The 22517-nt window shown below is 50.8% G+C and overlaps 1 protein-coding gene across 4 annotated transcripts in view; it reads right to left on the bottom strand.

Moving 5' to 3' along the window:
- DHX37 (DEAH-box helicase 37) overlaps positions 1–19906 on the bottom strand; it is a 32391-nt gene extending 12485 nt beyond the window's left edge. For 2 of the 4 annotated variants that reach the window (XR_776024.3, XM_023539205.2), the window contains exons 1-14: positions 19698–19906; positions 16508–16677; positions 15335–15447; positions 12865–13216; positions 11763–11911; positions 10083–10175; positions 9086–9182; positions 7522–7635; positions 4786–4887; positions 4411–4525; positions 3832–3927; positions 3489–3571; positions 1772–1916; positions 611–687 (exon numbers count right to left, since the gene is read on the bottom strand). Coding sequence is in view for 3 of the 4 variants with exons in the window: in XM_023539205.2 (XP_023394973.1) it covers positions 611–687; positions 1772–1916; positions 3489–3571; positions 3832–3927; positions 4411–4525; positions 4786–4887; positions 7522–7635; positions 9086–9182; positions 10083–10175; positions 11763–11911; positions 12865–13216; positions 15335–15447; positions 16508–16677; positions 19698–19803 (1812 nt within the window). In the remaining variant the exon portion in view is untranslated. The remainder of the gene's footprint in view (positions 1–610; positions 688–1771; positions 1917–3488; positions 3572–3831; positions 3928–4410; positions 4526–4785; positions 4888–7521; positions 7636–9085; positions 9183–10082; positions 10176–11762; positions 11912–12864; positions 13217–15334; positions 15448–16507; positions 16678–19697) is intronic. The other 2 variants (XM_010599800.3, XM_064272054.1) reach the window with 1 other exon arrangement.
- Between the last annotated feature and the right edge of the window lie 2611 nt (positions 19907–22517).

Raw genomic sequence — 22517 nt, 5'->3', positions numbered from 1 at the left:
TACTTTGCGGATCCAACAAAAACTCCAGCTGAGGGTCACGATGTCCCACACAGCATCTGTGCTTAAAGGGCACCACAAACACGGGTCTCTCATGCTTTCGTACCATGAGTCGGGACTGACTTGTAGCGAGGTTTTTTTTTTTTTTAATATGTTTATACTAGTTACGCGTTTACACTAACAAGTCTGGAAGACTATGGTGATTTCCGGGTGAAACAGAGGTGTCTTTTACCTTGTAGTTTATATCTGCTGAGTGTTTTATAACAAGCACCAAAACCAGAAAAACAAAAAGTTAAGTGCACGGAAACTTCTGGGGAACTTAAATGTTGCCAAGCCAATACATAACGATGATAGCAAGGACAACGATAATGATGACAGCAGCTAACTAAGCTCCAGGCAGGATCACTAACCTCATTTCACAGAGTGTAAACTGAGGCATAGACAAGGATGGAACATGCCCGAGGGCACACAGCTAGGAGGAGGCAGAGCCTGGGGTGTGGCTCCAGAGCCCCTGCTCCTAACCGCCCCACCACGGCCCTGCCCCACCTCAATGCCCCTGAGAGCCGCCCCAGACCAGGTGAACACGCCCTGCCTGCCACGCCCAATGGGTCACCTGTGCTTGTTTCTCAGGGGCCAGCAGAGAGTACAGCGGGAGCACGTGGAGCGGGAGGGAGGCGTCCGGCTGCTCACCTGGGGAGAGAGTAGAGGCCTGCTGGGCACCACCCCCCGCCCACACTTCAGGCTGCCCTGCACTCCCAGCCCACTCCGCATAGGCCCATGCATCAGCCTCCATTCCCAGGAGCCCACCCCTTGGGACCAGCTCAGAGAGTGGGCAAAGCCACAGCAGACAGCTGCTGCTGAGAGGTGCTGGGAAGCTCTCCTTGTCCCACTGCCCCACACCCTGCTCCAGAATCTTCTCCACACACAGTAACTCAACCAACGGCCACTCTATAGCTTGCCTTGGCACTGCTCAGCCTGGGGCTCGACCCGGCCCCTGTATCCAGGCGGCTCTGCAGTGCACGCGTGGACTTAGTGTGCACTGGGTACCATACAGCAGTACGTACCGTGGCACCGCTCGAGCCCAGGGCAGCCACACACTGAGAGCAGGGCAGAGGTGCCCTGGGGCTGGCCCACATGGCCAGGCTAGACGTGGCAAGGAGCTGGCCCATCTACGTGAACACAGCCCCAGTGAGCACCTCAAGGGGGCAGTCCACCCAACTACCCCAGGGCCCATGTTACCCACGAAAGGGAGCCATGGGTGGCAGCCCCATTGCAAACAACACAACAAATACATGAGGGCTTACTCTGCACCAACGGGTACCTGAGTGGAGCAACAGTTAATATGCTTAGCTGCTAATCAAAAGGTTGGAGGTTTGAGAGGTGGAGCACCTTGGAAGAAAGGCCTGGCCATCTACTTCCAAAAAATTAGCAACTGAAAATCCTGTGGAGTAGAGTTCTACTCTGACACACGTGGGGCTGCCGGGAGTCAGAGCTGACTCGACAACTGGTACACTGCACGCCGGGCAGTGTTTCAGGAGCTCGGGAACCACCAGGTGACAAAGCAGACAGGAAGCTCAGCTCTCTCGGGGCTCAAAGGCTTGTAGGAACACAGGTGATCTCAACCTGACTATGATCTCTGTGAGGCAAGGTGGTCAGTTGTCACGGCTGTCTCCCCGGGGCCCAGGACAGGGTCTAGCACACTGAGGGGCTCAGCAAACCTTGCTGGTGAGTGAAGTGAGTGACCTGAAGACAGGAAGCTCTGCTGAGGTCTCACCTTCATCTGTCCCCTCGTCCCCCAAGTCCAGATCCAGGTCGGAGCCCAGGGCCTCCTCATCATCGTCCATCTCTGCCTCCCTGTCCTCATCACCTTCACCCGCTGGCAACACTGAGTAGTGATCCAAGTTAATCTGGGGCAACGCCTACAGTAAAAAAAGATACCAACGCCAAGGCTGCAGGTGACCCTGGGTGGAAACGTGTCACAGGCAGGGAAAATCAAATCCAGTTAAGTACAAAGCCCAGCTCCACTACTCACACGCCCTTAGGTGGGTGACTTAACTTCCTTCTGCCTCTGTTTCCTCATCTCAGAATTGGGGATAATCACAGAACTCTTCTCATAGGGAGGAGTCTATTAGTTTACACACGTAAAGAACTCAGAACACTGCCTGGCACATAGTAAGCACTACAGGAGGATAAGGAGCCCTGGTGGCACTGCAGTTAAGTGTTTAGCTGCTAACCAAAAGGCTGGCAGTTCAAATTCAGCACCTGCTCCTTGGAAACCCTACGGGCAGTTCTAATCTGTCCTATTGGGTCGCTATGAGTCGGAACTGATTTGATGGCAATGGGTTTGGTTTGGTTTTTTTATAGGAGGGTAAAGGAGTCCCTGGGTGGGGCAGACGGTTAAGCAGTTGACCACTAGTCAAAAGGTTGGCAGTTCGAACCCATTCAGAGGCACCTCGGAAGACAGGCCTGGCCATCTGCTTCCAGAAGGCCACAACCTTGAAAATCCGATGCAGCACACTTTTGTTCTGCACACATGGGGTCGCATGAGTTGAAATAGACTCCATGGCAACTAACAACATAGGAAAGTGAGTGACTTCCTAAGTAGTTTCAGTACCGTAAACGGATCCACGAGAACATCACATACAGATGGCCTGGGTGTGCGCACCCGTCACAGCCCAGCCTCCTCTCCTTCCGGAAATGGATGCCTCACCTCTGACGCTTCCATTTCAAGCACCTAGGGGTCCCCTGCTCTGCCTGCCCTCCCAGGCCCTACTCAGGCAACCAGGTCTTGGCCTTCCAGAAGCTTCCTCCCAGTCCACGGCACAGGGAACCTTGAATGTGTTTCAAACCACAGGCCGCCGTGCGGCCTCTACAGCGGTGCGGTCCAACAGAACTCTCTTCCACGACAGCAAGGTTCTGACGTGTGCTGGCCAATATGGCTGCCACCAGCCTCCTGTGGCCACAGACCACATAAAACGTGCCTAGTGCAACTGAGGAACTGAGTTTTTAATTTCACTTAAGTTTTAAAATTTTTTATTTTTAAAAAGAATTTTATTGTGGTAAAATACATGTAATAAAAAAAAAATGGCCATTTTAACCATTCTCAAGCGCACAACTCAGTGGCACTAACACGTTCATAACGTTGTGTAACCATCACCACCGTCTCGCTCTGAAACGTTTTCCATCACCCCAGACAGGAATGCTGTGCCCTTCAGCAATAGCGCCCCCTTCCCATTTCCCGTGGTAACCTTTAATCTACTTTCTATGCCTTTGCCTATTCTAGAAACTTCTAATTTATTTCATTTTAACTTATTTAAAATTAAATCTAAATAGCTACATGTGGCAACTGAGCACCTGAAATATGTCCAGTGTGACTGAAGAAATAAATTTTATTCAAACTTAAATCAAAATAGCCTCATGAGGCCAGTGGCCATGCCATTAGACGGTAGCAATCTCGAGTCTCAAGCAGCCCCAACAAATGCTCTACTTACCACGGCCTGAGCCTTCTTCGCCCTCGCCCGTGACTTCTTAAACTTCCGCATTTCTTCCACCGAATCTTTCTGTTCTTCCTTTTCTGGGGAAAGATGTGTGGATGAGGGAAAAAGACATCTTGTGGCCAGGTTACCAGGGACTTTGCTCTTCCTTGTCCAGAGCAAGGCCATCACTGCAATGACCATTTATTCCAGGCAGGGGGAGCAGGCAAAGGCTGTCACAGACTGATACAGGGCAGGCTCTGAGGCTGACGGTTGACTGCCACTCCCGCCAGGCATGGATGCTGTCCAGCGCGCCGCTCAGGGCTGAGGTCTCTGTCAGAGGTGGGGCTGCCAGGCTTACCTTGCGGTCCACGTCTGGTGCGGGGGAAGGTCTTCCTGAGTCTGTGGCACAGTGCATGCACCTCTGCCTGGCCCGTTAAGAACACCAGGATGCCACCTAAGGGGAGAATGGGGTGTTGTGGCTCCTCACACTCAGCCCACCAAGACCCACCCTGAGAGCAAGCAGGAGTGCCATATCCAGCCGGACAGCAGAGTGCTGTGGTGGGAGGATGACCTGTGACCATAAGGAGGGGGCCTCTAGCGGAACGTGAAGAAGGAGTGGGAACTAGCTGGGGCTGAGCAGAGGGCAGGGAGTGCTCCGACCAGAATGAACAGCAAGTGAAAGCCCTAGAAGTGAATCAAAGCAAGAGTATCCCTGGGAAACTGACTATGGCAACTCGAAAGGTTAGATGGGAACCTTAGAGAGCAATGAGTTTATGTTAATGGTGGAGGAACAACTCAGAAAAGGAGGGTGAGAATGGTTGCACAACTCAAAGGATGTAATCAATGTCACTGAATTGTACATGTAGACACTGCCCTGTCCCCATCATGACTTGGACAGGGGAAGGAAGCTTGGCTGTTCACCTGGCCGGGGCCTCACCTGCAGGCAGCATCCGGTGGATCTTGCAGACCTTCCGGAAGCACTCACTGGTGTAGTCTTCCAGTGGCGTCCGCTTGTTAAAATGCACTGTCACCGGGAACTGCCTGGATTCAACCTAGGAAAGACAACCGAGAAGCGGGGGGGCGGGTAGACGGAGGTGACAAGAGGTGTCGCCAGTCCAGGATCAGTCCCTTCCCTTTTCCTGATCTTCCTGGGTCAAGGCGAACACCTCAGTTTGGTGCTAATGGGTCTTTAATGCCTCTCTAACACTTTGCTGGCTTACCATAAGACAGAGCTACCGGGGGTCCTTGATCTGGCAAGGCGACAGAGCAGGCCATGCTTTAGTGGCCGCCTGGACTCTGGCCTGAGCCTCACCTTGATGACCGGGGGCGGCTTGGCGAAGAGCCGCTGGTTCTGGGTGAAGTCCTCCACCCGCAGCGTGGCCGACATGATGAGCAGCTTCAGTGGCAGGTGCTTCTGTGGATGGGAGATGCTTGGTGACCCACAACCGCCCAGTGGCCTGGCTAGGTTTGGAGGAAAACTGGGGGGGGTGGGCGGAGGTGCTTCTTCTGCCTTCCTGGAACCCCTCAAATCACCGCTTCGAACTACTTCTGATACAAAAGACCTCTTGGATAAAGTGAGCCAGTAGCAGTGGCTCTCCCAGACTGGTGGCTTGTTAAAGGGATGAAGCGTTAATGGTAGAATGTAAGGTAGGAGGGCTGAGAGCAGGGTCCAACAAATCCAAAGTGGTCACGGCTGCCGCTGGCTCTCACCCAACTCCTCTCCCCTCATGCTAGTTGTTTGCCCCCGAGGTTCAGGAAGGTACTGCCTGCATTCTCTGGGGTGGGATGGCGTGGGTACTCCCTGGTTACCAGCCCCCACGGCAGCACCTGATGGCCTCAGTAGGTGCTTCACAGTAAGTTCCCAAGCCTGCAGAACCAGCTGTCTTCGGTGGTAAACCCCAAACCCAAGAGCTACAGGATGCTCAGTGTCTTTGGTAAAAACAAAGCTAAGGTCAGAGACACAGCACAGGTCCAAGGCCCCCACCACACTCCCCATAATAGCCTCAGTCTGGACCCACCCACCCCCTATACCTCTCTGACCCCATCTCCTGGCTCTCCCCACCTCACTCCCTTTACTCCAGCCACTCTGGGCTCCGTGACACTCCTCATATGATGCCAGGCACACATCAAAACCACAATGAGATACCACTTTGCACCCACTAGGGCGGCTAGAATAAAAAAGACAGACAATAACAAGTGTTGGCGAGGATGCGGAGAAGTGGGAACCTTCGTGCACTGCTGGTGGGGATGTAAAATGGTGCCGCTGAAGTTCCTCCACACGCTAAACATAGTTACTTATGACCAGCTATTCCACTCCTAGGTATGCACCCAAGAGAACTGAAAACATGTTTTCACAGCAAAACTTGCCCATAACTGTTCACAAGAGCAATATTCATGATAGCCTAAAAGTAGAAACAAGTCAAATCCCCATCAACCAAGAAACCGATAAACAAAATTGTGGTGAATCCAGACAACAGAATACTATCCATCCATAAAAAGGCAAATCTATAGAGACAAAAACTAGATGAGTGGTTGCCTAGTGCTGGGGGTTGACAGCTAAAGGGAGCAGGATTTCATTCTGGAATGACGTAAACGTTCTACAATTGATGTGTGATGGCTGGACAACCCTGAGCACATGAAAGCCCACTGAACTGTACACTCTAAATGGGTGGATTATGTGGTATGTGAGCTGTATCTCAAAAAAACTATTAGAAAAGACATCAAAAAGTAATGAACATTGAGAGAGAGTAAAGGGGAGTATGTAGTAAGGTGTATATAAGCTTACATGTGACAGACTGACTTGATTTGTAAACTTTCACTTAAAGCACAATAAAAATTATTTAAAAAAAAAAAAAAGTAATGAATATCACCCATAACTGCTGTACTCCTTTTAAAAGATTATCTATATGAGACCAAATGGTCAGCAATTACTTTAAAACAAAAATAAGAAAGTAAAGGGGCAGGGAAACTGGATTAATGGAAGTGGACAACCAGAACGGAAACGAGACTGTTCACACACTGTGAAGAATGTAACCAATGTCACTGAACAACCTGTGTAGAAACTGCTGAAAAGAAACAAGTTGCTGTGTAAACCTTCACTGGAAACTCAATAAAATATTATTAAAAAAAAAAAAAGACCATGTGGACTCCTGCCTCATGGCCTTTGCACCTATTGTTTCTGCTGCTTGGAACTTCCTTCCCTGCTTGCTGCCTCACCTCCTTCAGCCCTCCGCTCAAATGCTGCCTTCTCAGTGAGGTCTGCCCTCGCCCCCCAGCCCTCTACCTTCTCCCTAGCAATCTCCCTCCCCTCCCAGCTCCATCCATCACCAGCTCACAGTGTTTGCTTATTGCCTGCTGCTCTCATTGAATAAGAAGCTCCACGATGGCAGGGACTGTTCGTCTTGTTCACTGGTGTTATTTCCAGTGCATGGACCAGGCCCCGGACCCAGCAGGTACCCAGTTGACATCTGTATGATGAATATTCTGCATTTGTCACCTTCTCAGCGAGCCTCAGGAGGGCCAGAACAATCCCAACCCTGGAGCTGCATCCCCTGACCCAGCTAGGCTCAGAGGCCTGCTTCTGCCTGTTTGAGGGGCGGGATGGGAGGGTGAAGGGAGGACATAGCCCTCCTGCTGCCAGCTCAGAGGAGGGTGAAGCTGGCATGGAGTCAGGCACCAGGCAGGCATCTCAGAGCTGGCCAGCAGCCCCGTACGTCATATGGATTCCTAAGACCCAGCGGTATTTTAAAGCTAGACTCCAGAGGGCTTGGCTGCAGCATTAGCTACTTGCCTGGTCCTCTCGTTTCGAATGGAGAAGAGGACAACTAGTTTATGAGGCTGGACCCAGGGGCCCAGGGGGAGCAGTGTGCAGAATCGCACAGCCATTTACACAGAGAGTCTCAGCCCTGGCATTGGGGGGGCCCATGTCCTTGGGGAACCCTCACACCAGCAGCCTGGGGAATGAATATGCATAGGCCAAGGGAGCCCAGGTGCCTGAAAGCAGTGGGAGTCCTGGCCTGGGGACTCCAGCTACCCGCCCCCAAGTCACCTTTGCCCGGAGGGTCACGATGCGGGACAGGAGGCCAATGAGGATGTCGGTGTACACGCTCCTCTCGTGGGCCTCATCGATGATCACCACCTTGTATTTCCGCAGCAAGAAGTCCTGGGAAGGAACCAGGGGGTCATCTCCTGCTAGAGCCCCCCAAGGAAGGTCAGCCCTGAACCTCCAGCTCCAGGAGCCACTTTGATGTCAATGGGAGCCCAGAGCCACTCAGCCAGGGGCCAGCCACTTCCTGCCCCTGTGACTTCAGGCAAGTTAGCCTACTACCCTGTGCCTCAGTCTCCTTATCTGTGAAATGAGATTAACATGCCCCACCTCACCAGGTCACGGTGAGAATTTGATGACAGCTGGTGGTACAGTGGTTAAGAGCTCGGCTGCTAACCAAAAGGTCGGCAGTTCAAATCCACCAGCCACTCCTTGGGAACCTTATTGGGCAGCTCTACTCTGTCCTATAGGCTCACTATGAATCAGAATTGACTCAACGACAACGGGTTTTATTTTTTCTAATACCTGTGAAGTACTTAGCAAGGACTTGGCGTGGAGTCTACAAAACAGCAAACTAGTATTCCTAAGGGTTGAGCTGACAAATGCAGGTGTCTGGGGTGTGAGGAAGGGGGAAAGAACAGAAATGAGTGGAACATGGAGTGGGGGTCTGGGCAAAGGACAGCACATGCCTTACACCCCATATTATGTTCATAGCCACCCTTTGGGTGCCCCAGCCAGCCCTGGAGGCAGAGGACCCAGGAGTCCCCACTGTCCACCTCAGCCCCGAGGGGACATCACCCAGCAGGAGGAGCTGCCCTCCAAGTCTTGTATGCACTTGGGAGACACTCACGCCACCCCTGTGGAACTGACTAGCCTAGGTTCCAGAATGTTCCAACTCCCTAGGAACCTCCCTGAGGCAGGCCAGAGCGCCTGGAGGAGGCAGCAGCTGTGTGTGCTGTTTCATGTACTGAATGCCCTTTGAACCCAGGTGTCCATGGTGGAGGAATGTACAAATCTACCACTGCTCAGGACCCGGAACCAGGGCTTCCTCCCTGATACGGCTGAACAGGGCTGAGCACCCATTCCCAACCTGGTGCTGCCCTTCACTGGACTGTATTCCCCCCACGGGACCAGGAAGTCCACAGAGGCAGAGCCGCCCTGTGTCTTAGTCCACCGCTCCGTCCAACACAAGGCAGCACCTACAGAGTGTTACAGCGTATGCGTTCGTACACATATGGCGGACGTACGAACTCTGAAACCCAGATCATAATACAAACACGGGCTCCCATTGGATGAGCATCTATTTGATGCTAGGCACTGTACAAAGCTGTCCTCAGGCTTCACACAATCTCTGCTTCAAAATGATTCCAGGAGAAAGGGCCAGCTTATAGGTCAAAAAACAGAGGCTCAGAGAGGTTATGTAACTTGCCCGAGGTCACACAGTGGCAGAGTGGCACTTAACATTTGCCAATAGTTGGCACAGTGCCTGCTCGTACCAGGGGTGATGTCCTCCCTGCTGGGCCCCATACTCTCTGGCCTGGCTTTAGAGACAACACGAGTAACCAACCTTCTGGATTTCTTTAAGCAGCACACCATCCGTCATGAACTTGATTCTCGTCTCTTCAGTCACGTTGCCTTCGTACCGGATCTGGTAGGAGACGACTCTGCGTGGACAGGCTCTGGCTCAGTGCATGCTGTTCCACAGAGCAGGGAGACCCATGTAGCCCCGTGACCACTTCAGGCGGTAGCAGAGGAGTCCTGCCCCACACTGGGCTGGCAGGGCTAAGGGCAGGGCCCACCAGCTTCCCTAACAAGGCCCGGCAGCCCCAGCCCTCTCTCCCACTCCAGAGCCCTGGTCTCCAATACGAAGGGGGAGGGGAGCCATTTAGGTGGCAAAGGACTTAAGGGCAGGTCAGCCAAACATGAGTGTAGACCTTGGTTACAGCCAGGTCTGTGACAATGAGCACATATGAACAGGGACCAAAGAGAATCGAGGAGTTATTATATGTTTGGTAGGTATGACAAAGGAGTTCCTGGTAACGCAAACAGTTAACGAGCTTGGCTACTGAACAAAAGGCTGGAGGTTTGAGTCCACCCAGAGGTGCCTTGGAAGAAAGGCTTAGCAATCCACTTCTAAAAAATCAGCCATTAAAAACCCCATGGAGCACAGTTCTACCCTGACACCCAAGGGGGCGCCATGAGTCGGACCTGACTCAATGACAAAACTTGTTTTTTACATGTTAATTAACAATTGAGTATTAATTACAAGACTTCCTGAGTTTGGCCACCTGCAGCTCTGCAATGCCCTCCTGTCCCTGTAAGGGCCATCCTGCATGCTGCAAGCCTGAGGGTGTGGCTGGTCCTCCGGTTCCACAACCCCCAGGATGGTCTAGCTGTCCCAGTGCAGGACGCCCCTGCAGGAAGGCCCTCGTACAAGGAAGCCATGCAGAGCTGACATGCAGCACTCTCCCCCAGGACCTCGGATGGACCAGGACCTGCCACACTGCCCACCTCCGTGCCTGCCACATGACCACCCTGCCCACCCCAGAAGGAGGAGCCCTCACCGTTGTGACAAGTTCATCTCCTTGGCCACTCGCTGGGACATGGTGATGGCGGCCACTCGGCGTGGCTCTGTGACCCCGATGATGCTGTCGTCACTGGGGGAGGGGAAGAAGACAAATACCAGATCAGCCTGCCCCATCCGTGGTGTCTGTCCCCAGGCACGTGGTGTGCACCCAGCCGACTCACACTCCCTCGGGGGCACCGTGGCACCCACACCGGGCTGTGCCCAGTAGCACTGCTTGCAACAGGAAAATGGAGCAGCCTGTGTGTCGATGCTGGAGACAGCAGGTGGTTTGGGAGTCGTGGCTCAATGGAGTACTGGCTGCTGATTTGGACAGGACCTGGGGGAGCCTGGCCTGACTCAGCCCAGTGCAAGACACAAGAACCCACCAAGGTGGATGGGCTGCTGGGCTCGAGACTGCACAGGGAAGAGTTAACTGAGCAGGTCTGAGACTGCCATCCCTGGAAAGACTTGCTTACAATGAATTTGGATAGGGAGGGTTCCCTGGTGGTGCAGTGGTTAGGTGCTCGGCTGCTAACTGAAAGGTCAGTGGTTCAAACCCACCAGCTGCTCTATAGGAAGAAGATGTGGCAGTCTGCTTCCGTAAATATTATAGCCCTGGAAACCCTACAGGCCAGTTCTACTCTGTCCTCTAGCGTTGCTATGAGTCAGAGTCAACTCGACAGCCACAGGTTTGGTTTTGGGTTTTTCCCCCCACAATCGTGATAAGTGTGGCTTACTGTGCCTAGACTGTTTGTACAAACCATGTGGCTTATACTGAACATCCTGGGAGTCTGGAATTCCGGTACATGCTAGTAAGAGGTGGGAGTCCCTGGTTGCTGCAAATGGTTAAGCGCTTGGCTGTTAACCAAAAGGTTGGCGGTTTGAACCCACCCAGAGGCACCTTGGAAGACAAGTCTGGTGATCTGCTTCTGAAAGGTCATGGCCTCGAAAACCCTATGGAGCAGTTCTACTCTGCACACATGCGGTTACCCTGAGTCAGAAATGACTCCATGGCAACTGGTCTGTGACTCCATGGAGAAAGGACTCTGGAAGCTTACACCTGGCTTCCCCAGACTTTGCCCCACTCGCCTTTCCTCTTTTGATGTTGCTTTGTGTCTTTTCGCTGTAATAAATACTGTATTTTTACGCAAATAACACGTGCCTTCTACATTTGTTTGCGGTGACACTAACAAAAATTGTGGGCGGGGGAGGGAGCGGTTGGCAAACAAACGTAGAAGGCACGCGTTATTTGCGTGGGAAAGCCTGAGTACAGCTACATGCTAAGTCCTGCTAGCGAGTCACTGAACCTGGGGGTGGTCTTGAGACCCTGGACACAGGGACCAAATGTACCAACGGGAGGCAACACGACAATGCTAGTCAACACACCGCGCTCTGTGCCAGGTACTGCTCCGAGCATTTTATATGAACTCACTCGTTTAATCCATATCTGTGAATTAGATGCTATCGTGAAGCGTATTTTACAGCTGAGGAAACTGAGGTACAGCGAGGTCAAGTAGCTTGCCCCAGGCCACACAGCATGTAAATGGCAGAGCCAGGGCTCCATCCTGGAAGTCTATGCTCTTAACGACTTTGGGGGATCACTTTCCAGTCACCCGAGGGACCTGTCTCCTTGCACCCTGGGTGGGGATGACTCCCCAGAACCCCAGGCCAGCCCTACCTGCTGTAGCCAGCTTCGTAGAGGAACTGGGGCACCTGCGTGGTCTTGCCGCTGCCGGTCTCGCCGCACACGATGATGATGGGGTTCTCAGCCACAGCCTCCATGATCACTTGCTCCTCGGCGAGAATTGGGAGCTTCAGCCGCTCTTCCTGGAGGGAGAGAGGAAATCAGTGCTCAGGGCACAGGGGAGGGTTCTCTGCAGAAAGGCGGAGGAGATAATCCCAGGGGACCGTCTCAGAAAAAGAAAGGCCGCATAGGGTGACGTCCACAACGTCACCAAAAACTCACGCCTACCCTGAGATGACACAGCCCGTGGCTGCTCCACCGAGGTTTCCCTGCATCAACCATAGGCTGCATACCTTACGCCCAAATCCTCTCACTGCCACGATAACCTACGGACACCCTCACTACCAGATAAGGAGACTGGGCAAGGAGTAGTGGAGCACCTTATATAGACTGAATGCCCCCATCTTACAGGCAAAGAAAACAAGGCTCTGGAACTGAGCTACAAAGTGGTGAAACCAGGTCTTGACTTCAGGTTAGCTGAGTCCACGGCCCAAACTCTTATCTGGATTAGACCTGGGCTAGGACCATAGTCAGGAGCTGGAGGTGATGATGACACACACTGCTATCAGGAGCCCTGATGATGAGCCTGGATCATTCTAAACCATCCTCACATGTATTTGCTCATCAGTCTCTAAACAGCCAGGTAGTACGCCTGGAGAAACCTAGTACTAGAGATGTAGAGTAAAACCTGTGAAAGCCGGAACCTGGGTAAGGTGGAAACCTGTCAGGGAAGAAAAACACAAATATTTTCCACTAAATAGAGAGCAACAGAAAAGTGATGACTGCACCCTGTTAAAGGCAGAACACTTGTGAGACCTGGAAAAACCAGGCAGTCCTGCCAAGTTCTCGCTCTCACAGGCTTCACTGTATGATTAGGTACAAGGAGGCAGGTATGGTCATTCTCTTCCAAGTAAGGAGAGAGAGACAGAGAGGGCCTGTAACCTCCCCCAAACCACCAGGCTGCCTCTCTCCACACCACCAGCCCCTCCCTCACCAGGAGACCCGGCCTTTAATCACAACCACTGGAGCAGCGAACCTGCATCTCAGGGGTGCGGTTCACAGGGACGAAGACGGCGGGCTTCGCCAGGGGCCTGGCTGGGGTCGGGGCAGCTGCTGGAGGGGCAGGAGCCTTGGCGGGAGTCCCAGCTGAAGTGGGCTGACAGCTGGGCACTGGGCTCTGGCCCCGGGCCTCTGGAGGGGCTGGTGGCAGACACACTGCGGCTGTTCCTGCACCAGCCTCCACCTGCCCAGCAGCCAGAGCCTCATCAGCCTCAGACGCCTCGGAGGACTCAGACTCCTCTTCTGACTGCCGGCGGCGGCGCTTCCGGTGGGCCCCACTGAGGCTGTTGATCTTCTCTGGGCCCTGGGGGGCTACCTCATCAGGTTTCCTGCAGGGAGAGGACAGCATCAGGCACTGAGGTCCTAGTGCTCACCAGGTGACATCTGAGGCAGCTCTGGTGACCACACGCTGATCTAAGGTCAGGACTCAAATGCCAAGGCCCTTCCCACCCCAGGGCCTTTGCATCTGCTACTCCCTGTGTGAAACACCCTTCTTGCAGGTAATTCTTCCCACTTCGCTCCAGTCTCTGCTCAAACGCCACCTTATCAAGGAGACCTTCCTAGACCAGGCAGTCTGCAACACCTACCCCCTCCCTCCTTCCTCCTTTCCCTTCTTCTGGGTACTTCTCAGCATAGATACACTACATATCTGAGTCATTACTACCCATCTCCCCACCACCAGAATTTAAGCTCCTTAAGGAAGAGACGTTTTTATGTGCACTGTTCTGTCTCCACAGCTCTGAGCAGTGCCTGGGACAGAGTTTGCACTCAGTAAGAGTCCATCACGTGAATGATGCTTACAGGGAGCAGGTCAGTGATACCATGAATGAACAAAGCAGGCCAAGTGTGGGACAGCAGAGAAGGGTGGGGGCTAGGCTGGAAGGAGCACCCAGGTTCCCTCTAAACGCTAGGAGCCCTCAGCTCCAGCCACCTGCCAACCTGCAGGACTGCGAGCCTGGGGTGGCCAGACCACCCGACTGCCCAAGGCCAGCTGGAAACCTGATTTGAAGTGAAATCTCCTAGTACTTATAAGTTGCCTGTGCTGGTTGAATAGTGTCTCCTCATCCCCCAAATCTATGTCCACTGGAACCTCAGAATGTGACTTTATTTGAAAATACGGTTTTTTGCAGATGTAATTTCTTAAAATGAGGTGATACTAGATTAGGGCTAAATCCATAGACTGTGTCCTTACAAAAAGGGAAAACAGAAACACAGACGCAGGGAGAAGGCTGAGTGATGACAGAGCAGAGACTGAGAAAACCACAGAGACAGAGACACAAGGAGAAGGCTGTGTGACGACGGAGCAGAGGCTGAGATAAAACAAGAGACACAGACACAGGGAGAAGGCTGTGTAATGATGGAGGCAGAGACTAAGAGAAAACCCAGACACGAACTCAGGGAAAAGGCCGCGTGACGACAGAGGCAGAGACTGGAGTGACGCTGCCACAAGCCAAGCAACCCCAAAGTCTGCCAGCAACGATCAGAAGCTACGAGAGGCTTGTGATAAATTTCTCCTCAGATACTCCAGAAGGAACCAACCCTGCTGACATCTTGATTTCAGATTTCTGGCTTCCAGAACTGTGAGAAAATAACTTCATTTTGTTTTGAGCCACGCTGTTTGTGGTCTTTTCTCCCAGTAGCCCCAGGAAACGAATCTGCTGGCAAACAATCCAAAAGCCTTAATAACACCACAGAAGCCCAACAAAACCTGATAACAGGCCAAATCGACCCTTGATCACGTGATGGCGGTTTCTGGCCTCATCACCATGTCAGAGCCCGGAGAACCTGAAAAGCAGGACTCAGTGTTGCAGGAAAACACAGAAATCACCAGAGAGCGTGAAACTCTGCTGCCCTGTGCACTATAGGGAGTTTAGGAGCACCTGCAGACTTTACCCTTGAGAGGCTCTTTAGCTCTAACGACCATCAACCCAAATGTATTTTCAATGTCAACCCATGTTGTGTGCTGTCCAGTCGATTCTGACTCAGGGTGATCTCATGTGACAAAGTAGAACTGCCTCATAGGGTTTTCTAGGCTATAATATTTACGGAAGCAGATCGCCAGGTCTTTCTCCCGCGAAATGGCTAGTAGGTTTGAATCTCCAATCTTCTATTAGCAGCTGAGCGCTTAACCATTGTGCCACCAGGGCTCCCTGTCAACCCATACACCAAAACCAAACGCACTGCTGTTTAGTCAATTTCGACTCATAAAGACCCCATGTGACAGAACAGTCCCATAGGCTTTCCAAGGCTGTAATCTTTACAGGGGCAAACTGCCATGTCCTTCTCCCACAGAGCAGCTGGCAGGTTTGAACCACTGACCTTGCAGTTAGCAGCTGAGCACTAACCAGAGCTCCTTTTCAACCCACAGGAGAGCCTGTGTCTTGTGAGCCCTTCCCCTGGGGACCCGGGCAGGAAGAAGGGCTCCAGAAAAGGACAGACAGACTCACTCTTTGGTGTGGTACATGCGGTCTCCCATGCCCAGCTTGGATGTGGTATAAAAGAGCTTCATCTCGGCGTCCGAAACCTGGACGTCACTCAATTTCTTCAGCATCTCTGCTCGCTGGGGGGGGAGGGGGGACGAGTACATTCAACTTTTCACATCATGACCTTCTCTTCAAAAAGGTGGTGAGGCTCTAAAAATAAGTGCAGTATCGCTAACACCTGAAGTCTTTTTAAATCAACGGTCAGGTTACAACTGCACTGCTGCACGTTGTTAACAGATGCAAGCTTTGGGTGGCTGGTCCAGTAGTGATGGTAACAGAACACCATGAATACACTAGAACCCACTGAACTGTACACGTTGAAGGGTGAAAATGTTGGATTTTATATTAAAGGACTGTTACTGTGAGTAAAATAAGGAAAGCAGTTCGAAATTCTCTAAAATTAAAAAATAAATAACACAAAATGACCTAAAAATAGTTTAACCCAGTGCCTAAAAAGTTTAAAAACAAAATAGCTTAGTTTAATTAAGAAAGAATGTCTGAGCATTGTGCTCTTTAAGAACCGCCGTGGGATCAAACTGACAACAGCCAATTCAAAAGACGAGAAGGGAACCTAAGGGGTCAGTGAGTTTATGTTCATAGGGGAGGAACAAGTTGGAAAAGGAGTGTGAGAACCGTGGTACAACCGAAGAGTATAATCAATGTCACTGAATTGTACATGTAGAAATCGTTGAATTGGTTTATGTTCTGCTGTGTATATTCTCAACAAGAATAACAAAAATTAAAAAAAAAAAAAAAGAGAGAGAGCATTGATCTACGTACTCCCCAGCTAACAAACTAACATCAGGGCCTCAGCGTACCTGGACACATGCTAGATTGACTGAGACCCAAGGAGCTCCCTGCCGGAAGAGTTTGAACACTCTAGAACTGTGTGTCCAGTACAGTAACTGCGGCCACATATAGCTATCCGAATTTAAATTTATTAAAATTAAATAAAATAAAAAATTTCAATTTCTCAGTCACACTGGCCACATTTCAAATACTCAGTAGCCACATGCAGCTACCTATGTGGCAGACATAGAACATTTCCTTTATTCTAGAATGTTCTACTGGATGGCACTGTGGGATGCAGACCCCACATCTCTCCCCACTCTCCAGCCCTAAGAGAGTGGGGCGTACCTGGCTCTTTTTTTCCTTCTGTTCTAAGATTTTCTGCAGCATTTTCTTCTCTTTCTTGGTCAGAGGTTTCTTCTCCTTCTTCGATAGGGGAGGGGCTTTGGTTTTCTTCTTCTTCTTCCCCAGAAGAACGAGTGCATTGCTTGCATCAATGCCTTTCAACGTCCCCTTATCTGAAAAGATATGCTTGGCTCATCCACAGCCCCGGAGGCCAGACACTTATGATGCACACATACCATGGTGTCACTGCCAGCTGCCCTCCTGCCCCATCTGTAAACCCCTGTACACACAGAACCAACAGGTGTAGGCCTGGGGCAGGAGGAAGCTCAGTGTGTCTCAGTTAACAGCAAGGATGCTGGTATAAGTGCAACAGACAGAAAGGGCGGGGGGGGAATAGGAATAGGAAAAACCAAAACCAGTTGCCACAGAGTTGACTCCAACTCATGGTGACCTCTCGTGTGTCAGAGTAGAACTGAGCTCCATAGGGTTTTCAGTGGCTGGTTTTTCAGAAGGAGATCACCAGGCCTTTCTTCCAAGGCACCTCTGGGTGGACTCGAACTGCCAACCTTTTAATTACTGGCCGAGCACTTAACCACTGCACCACCCCGGGGCTCCACGGGGACAGAGAAGGTCAAAGTGGAGCGGGGGCAGCAGGATCACATAGGGCTGGAGGCAGGATTTTATCCTATATGTGCAGAAATTCATTAGAAGGTTTTAAGCAGGAGTGCAATCTGACTTATGTTGCTGAAAGATCCCACTGGCCTTTGAGGAAGGCGAGGATAAACACAGATGTCTCATTTTGATGTTAGAAACAACTTCTCCCAAATCTTTTGAGTACAAGAGGCCTTAGCCCCTCTGCTCTGATCACCCAGTTAAAAATGTCACCCCGGTGTCTTCTGTCTTCTTGGTGGGACCCTCTCATGCTCTGAGCTGTTGCTGCTCCTACAGTGGTTGATGTCCGTCATGGGACATGCCACACCTCCACCTTCTTCCTTCACTTTTCAAAGCATTCTTACTTCAGCCATAAACATGTTTCCCCAGAATTCCAAAACTCTAAGAACAGGTAGGACAGCTATTACCATTGGTCATGTTTTACAGATAAAGAAACACAGGCACAGAGAGTCAATCGGCTTCAACTCCCAGCCGATCCGCGCCACTTCCAAGAAGGGAATTCAGGCCACTGGAATCCCACCCTGCTGTCTTTCTGGCGCCCTTGCTGCCACCCAGGTTGAACCAGAATGTGGAGCAGAGCACACACTGGTGGATTGAGGACAACAGGCTTCTCCAGCAGCCCTGGCTCCCCTTCCCTCCCTCCGTCTCCAGAATCTGGGCCCATTCTTTCCTAATGCCTAACCTGCCAGGAGGAGCCCTGGTGGTGCAGTGGTTAAAGCTCTTGGCTGCTAACCAAATGGTCAGCAGTTCAAACCCACCAGCTGCTCTGAGGCAGCCTGCTTCCATAAAGATTACATCCTTGGAAACCCTATGGGGCAATTGTACTCTGTCCTACAGGGTTGCTACAGAGATAACTCAATGGCAGCGGGTTACTCTGCCAGGCCCTTCAGGAGCTTACATTTAAGCTGCTAGATGAGTTCAATTTAGTACACGTGCAGTTTCAGGAGCCTGCAAGACGTCCTTGTCCTTGAACCCACTCCATCTAGCTTTGCCTCAACTCTCCTCTGAAACTGCTCCTGTCGAGGTCACCCCCCTGCCAAGTGATAAACCTTACGGTCCTTCTCTCCCTCCCTGACTCTGAGGGTGAGTCTCCTCCCTGGTCCCCAGGGCCACCAGGCTCTCCACCCTCCTCACAGGTGCTCCATCTCTGTTGCAGACTCTTCCTGTCCTCCAGTCCTGACAGCCCCAGGCCTCAAGTCAGTTGACCTCTTCCCTGCTTGGTCCACACTCACTCCCTGAGTGAGCCATCCCATCTTCCGACTTTAGATAGTACCTTCTAGATGAGGATGACTCCCAAACCGCTGTCTCTGCCTGGACCTGGCTCTCCTGAGCATCCGAATCACCAGCTGCCTGCCTGGATATCTAACGGGCATGCCAACCACTCACATACACAGCCATTCCCAGGCTACCCCCACCCCCAGCGTCCTCCAGAGACTGAGCCCAAGGCCTGGGAATCATTCCTAACTCCTCCTCTGTTCTCATACAGGCACCGAGTCAGTCGGAAAATCCTGTCAACTCCACCTTCAAAATACATCCTGAACCCAACCACTTCTCACCTCCTCCACCACTGACTCCTGTTCTGAATTAACGTGATAAACAGCTTCCTTGCCGATCACCCTTTTGTCCCCAAGGATTTCCCTCAACACAGCAACCCAAGGGATGCCGTTAAAACCTAAGTCTAACTTGATTTGTAAATTTCACTTAAAGCACAATAAAAATTAACAAAAAAAACCTAAGTCCAGGTTGTGTCCCTCATCTGCTCTAGACCCTCCCATGGCTCCCAGCTCCCTCAGAGTGAAAGCCAAAGTCTTCAGGATCCTACACGATCCGGCCGGTTCTTTCTGCCACTCTGTCTGGCCTCCTTCAGGTTTGACGCAAATAACACTTTCTGGGTGAGGCCTTACCCCCCTACCCCGCCTGGTCACCCTATGGAACACTGTAGCCCACCCCCACCCACCTCCTCTGTTTATATCCTTAGTATAGCCAGTTTTTTTTTTTTTTTTTTTTTTATAGCCAGGTAACATTTTATACAGCTTAGCGTTTATCTTTGCCTCTCTCCTCCCAGAAGCATGTAAACTCAGGAAAGCAGGATTCTTTAAAATCTGTTTTCTGCTATGTCTCCAGGCGAATCTACTAGAAAGGAGGCGTCCGACCAGAAATGTCGAGGTCCTGAAGCTGAGCTGACAGGTCTGAAAGTTAAGGGTCGCTGGCACGGAGATTATAATCGAAGGCGCCGGAATGGATGAAATTATCTCGTTTTCTTGCCCGAATTCTCATGCTTTTATACAGGGTCGGACCCTATGCGAGAGAAATCCAGGCAAGGCCCGCATTCACTGTTAAATCTAGGCTGTACTGCCCTCCTGCCTTAGGGTCATCTGAAATGGGGGCTCCTCTCTAGGACCCCGCCCCAGAGTAGGGAAGGTAGGGCACAGTCCGGAGGGTCCCTGGCTCCGGGTCCTGGCGGCGTTGCCCTAGGCGACCCATCTTGTGGCTCCCAGCCCTCTGTCCCGAGATCCCTTACCCTCGAGTTCCAGCTGCACTGGAGGCGGCTCGGGGGGTCCCTTCGAGGGGCCAGGGCCCGCCTGCTGGCGCCCCTTGATGTTGTACCGCCGGCGCAGCTTCCCCATGGCGCTCGGATTCCGTGGGCCGACTCGCAACACTGTCCGAAGCCCAACCCACGTGGGTTGCCAGACCACCCGTCTACCTCGTGAGACTTCCGGGTTGAGCTCTCGCGAGAACTACGACGGCCTGGGTCACTGAGGGGTGGGGCTGGAGGCGGGATTGTGCGGAAAGGGGCGGGCAGAGGGGTGGGGCCAGGTGCAGGGAGGGCGGAGCCAGAGGCAGAAGAAGGTATCTATTTAAAACAGGACAAAAAAAAAACCCTTAACGGGCCAGTCTATTCGAACTCACAGCGACCCTACTACAGGACAAAACGGAACTGCCCCACAAGGTTTCCAAGGCTGTAAATCCTTACGGAAGCAGACTGCCACATCTTTCTCCCCAAAGCGGCATCACCAGCGCTCCTCCAGGCACCTGTTAGAAACCTTTAAACTCTCTCATTACCACATTATACTGTAGTGTGCTCAGAAATAGTGTATTTTCTGAATCCTATAATTATTTTAGGAATAGGACAGTTACATCGTACTGTCTTTTTTTTTTTTAATAAGCATTATTTCGTTAAGGGCAAACATTTAAATTGACACACTCAAAAAGGTGAAGGCACTAGAAGTTATTTTAGAATTTTAGAAAGGATAAAGTTATCTTTTTTTAACTGCCCCAAGAAAAACACCTGCAGAACCTAGAACAACCTCTGGCTGCAGAGTAAAAAAAAAAAAAAAAAAAATTTAGGTAAGCAATAAATATTTGCTGAATGAAGGAATTAATGAGTGAAGAGTGTGATTGAATTTGGATAAGCTCCCTAAATCCTGCAAAGAAAAAAAAATCACAATAAACCAAAATCTACAAATAGTGCACCAGAGGATTTAGGTAGTCTACATATGAACATTTTTTAGTTATATTATAATTTCAATTGATTTTTGCAAAAAAAAGTTATAGAGATCTACCGTTTCTTCTTTAAATAGATTTACTTAAGTAAATAAAAAGTGCATCCATTCAAAAAACATTAAAAAAAAAATTAAGTAGGTAATAATATATTTTCCTGTATTTCTAAAATATTATTTACCAAAGAATTAGCCTCCAGAAGACGTAAAGAACATCCTATAAATCAAGAAGAAAAAAAGACATATACACAACATGGATGAATCTCATAAATATGATGTTGAACAAAAGAAGCTCCGTTTACATAAAGTTCAAAAACAAGCAAAATGAATCTCCTAAATTTGGGAGAGGGGGGACACAGTAAACGGGAAGGGATAAAGGGGGCTTTTCTGGGGCTGCTCACGCCCCCTTTCTGTATTTGAGCATTGGTTACCCTGTGTTCAGTTTGTGAAAATGCATTGTATTATGTATGTATGTAACATCTCAATAAAAAAGTTTACTTAGAAAAAAAGAAGGCAAATATTTAAAAAAAAAATGCTGTAAGGATATGAACAGAAACCTGGTGGTATAGTGGTTATGAGCTCGGCTGCAAACCAAAAGGTCGGCTAGCCGCTCCTCGGAAATCCTATGGGGGCAGCTCTACTCTGTCCTATAGGGTCGCTGTGAGTCGGAATTATGGCAATGGGTTTTGGTTGTCTGGGTTTTTTTCAAGGATACGAACAGCCAGTTCACATAGGAGCAAATCAAATGGCCAATACATTTAGGAAAACCTCATCGGGAACCCAGAAAACGTACATTCAAACATAAGACACGTTTTATTCTCAGGTTGGCAAAAATTAAGTTTCATTTCCCTAGCTGTCTCAAAAAAACCTCTTATTGGACTTGGTTTGCTTGATTTAGGATGGAAACCAGGTTTTCAAAATGCATTTGATTATTAGGTTCTTAACTCTACTAGGAGCCCTGGGAGCACAGTGGTTTTGAAATCAATACTCCTCTCCCTTTTGGGGCCATTTATTTGTAGAAGAAATGAGTCACTTGTCCTACAGATGCCACACATTTCGGACTTGGGTGATTGCTTCTGCTGCTTCGCATTTGTTCTCTGTCCCCCGTTTCCTGTAAACTGTCAGTTAGACCTAGAGGCCTCATCAGGTCGAGTCCATCACAGGTGGCCCCCGCTACCTCCTGACACTGCCATTGATGGGGGGCTCGGGTCAGGGCGAGCTGGTCGCTCCACTTTCACCCCCTCATCTTAGTCCCTTTCCGTGACCGTCGCCTGGATCCGTCGTTTCGTGAAGGGGTGTAGGACGATTTTCCAATTCTCACGTTCCCTCCTCATTTATTAGCTGATCTTTTCTAACCAGAACTTTTCCTCCTCAACTGTTTGGTGACCCCGACGTACAGTTCGTTCACGAAGGGCAGGAGAGACGTTTGAGACTTTTCCTTTTCTTTACAATTTTCAAAATGAAGAGCTGGTACCCTTGCCTTGAGCAATGGCGGCCGATTCTGGGGTGCCGTCACCAACGCAGGGATTTATTTCATGCTTCCAGTCAACTGCAGTCGTTATCCTTGTGGAGGCTGTTGCGAGTTTTACAGACACGGGCTGCTTTGTACTTTAAAGTTAAAAATTATTTTTTAAAAAAGCTGCAAATACTCCACCAGGTCAGAGAAGGGCGGTGGGGGCGGGGAGACAAAGAACTTGACCGTTGACCGCGCTCTCGGCGGGCGGGTCTGCGGTCCCCGGGCCCCGCGTTGAGGAACGAGGTGCCAATCTGGCTTTTGCGCGTGCGCGGCGGGGCGGGGCGGTGGGCGGGACCGTCGAGCCCTTGCGAGGCGGGGCGGGGTG

The sequence above is a fragment of the Loxodonta africana genome, chromosome 19, assembly GCF_030014295.1.
Source record: "Loxodonta africana isolate mLoxAfr1 chromosome 19, mLoxAfr1.hap2, whole genome shotgun sequence".
NCBI lineage: Eukaryota > Metazoa > Chordata > Mammalia > Proboscidea > Elephantidae > Loxodonta > Loxodonta africana.
The sequence above is the reverse complement of the archived record's forward strand: the minus strand, read 5'-3'. Positions and strand labels throughout refer to the sequence as shown.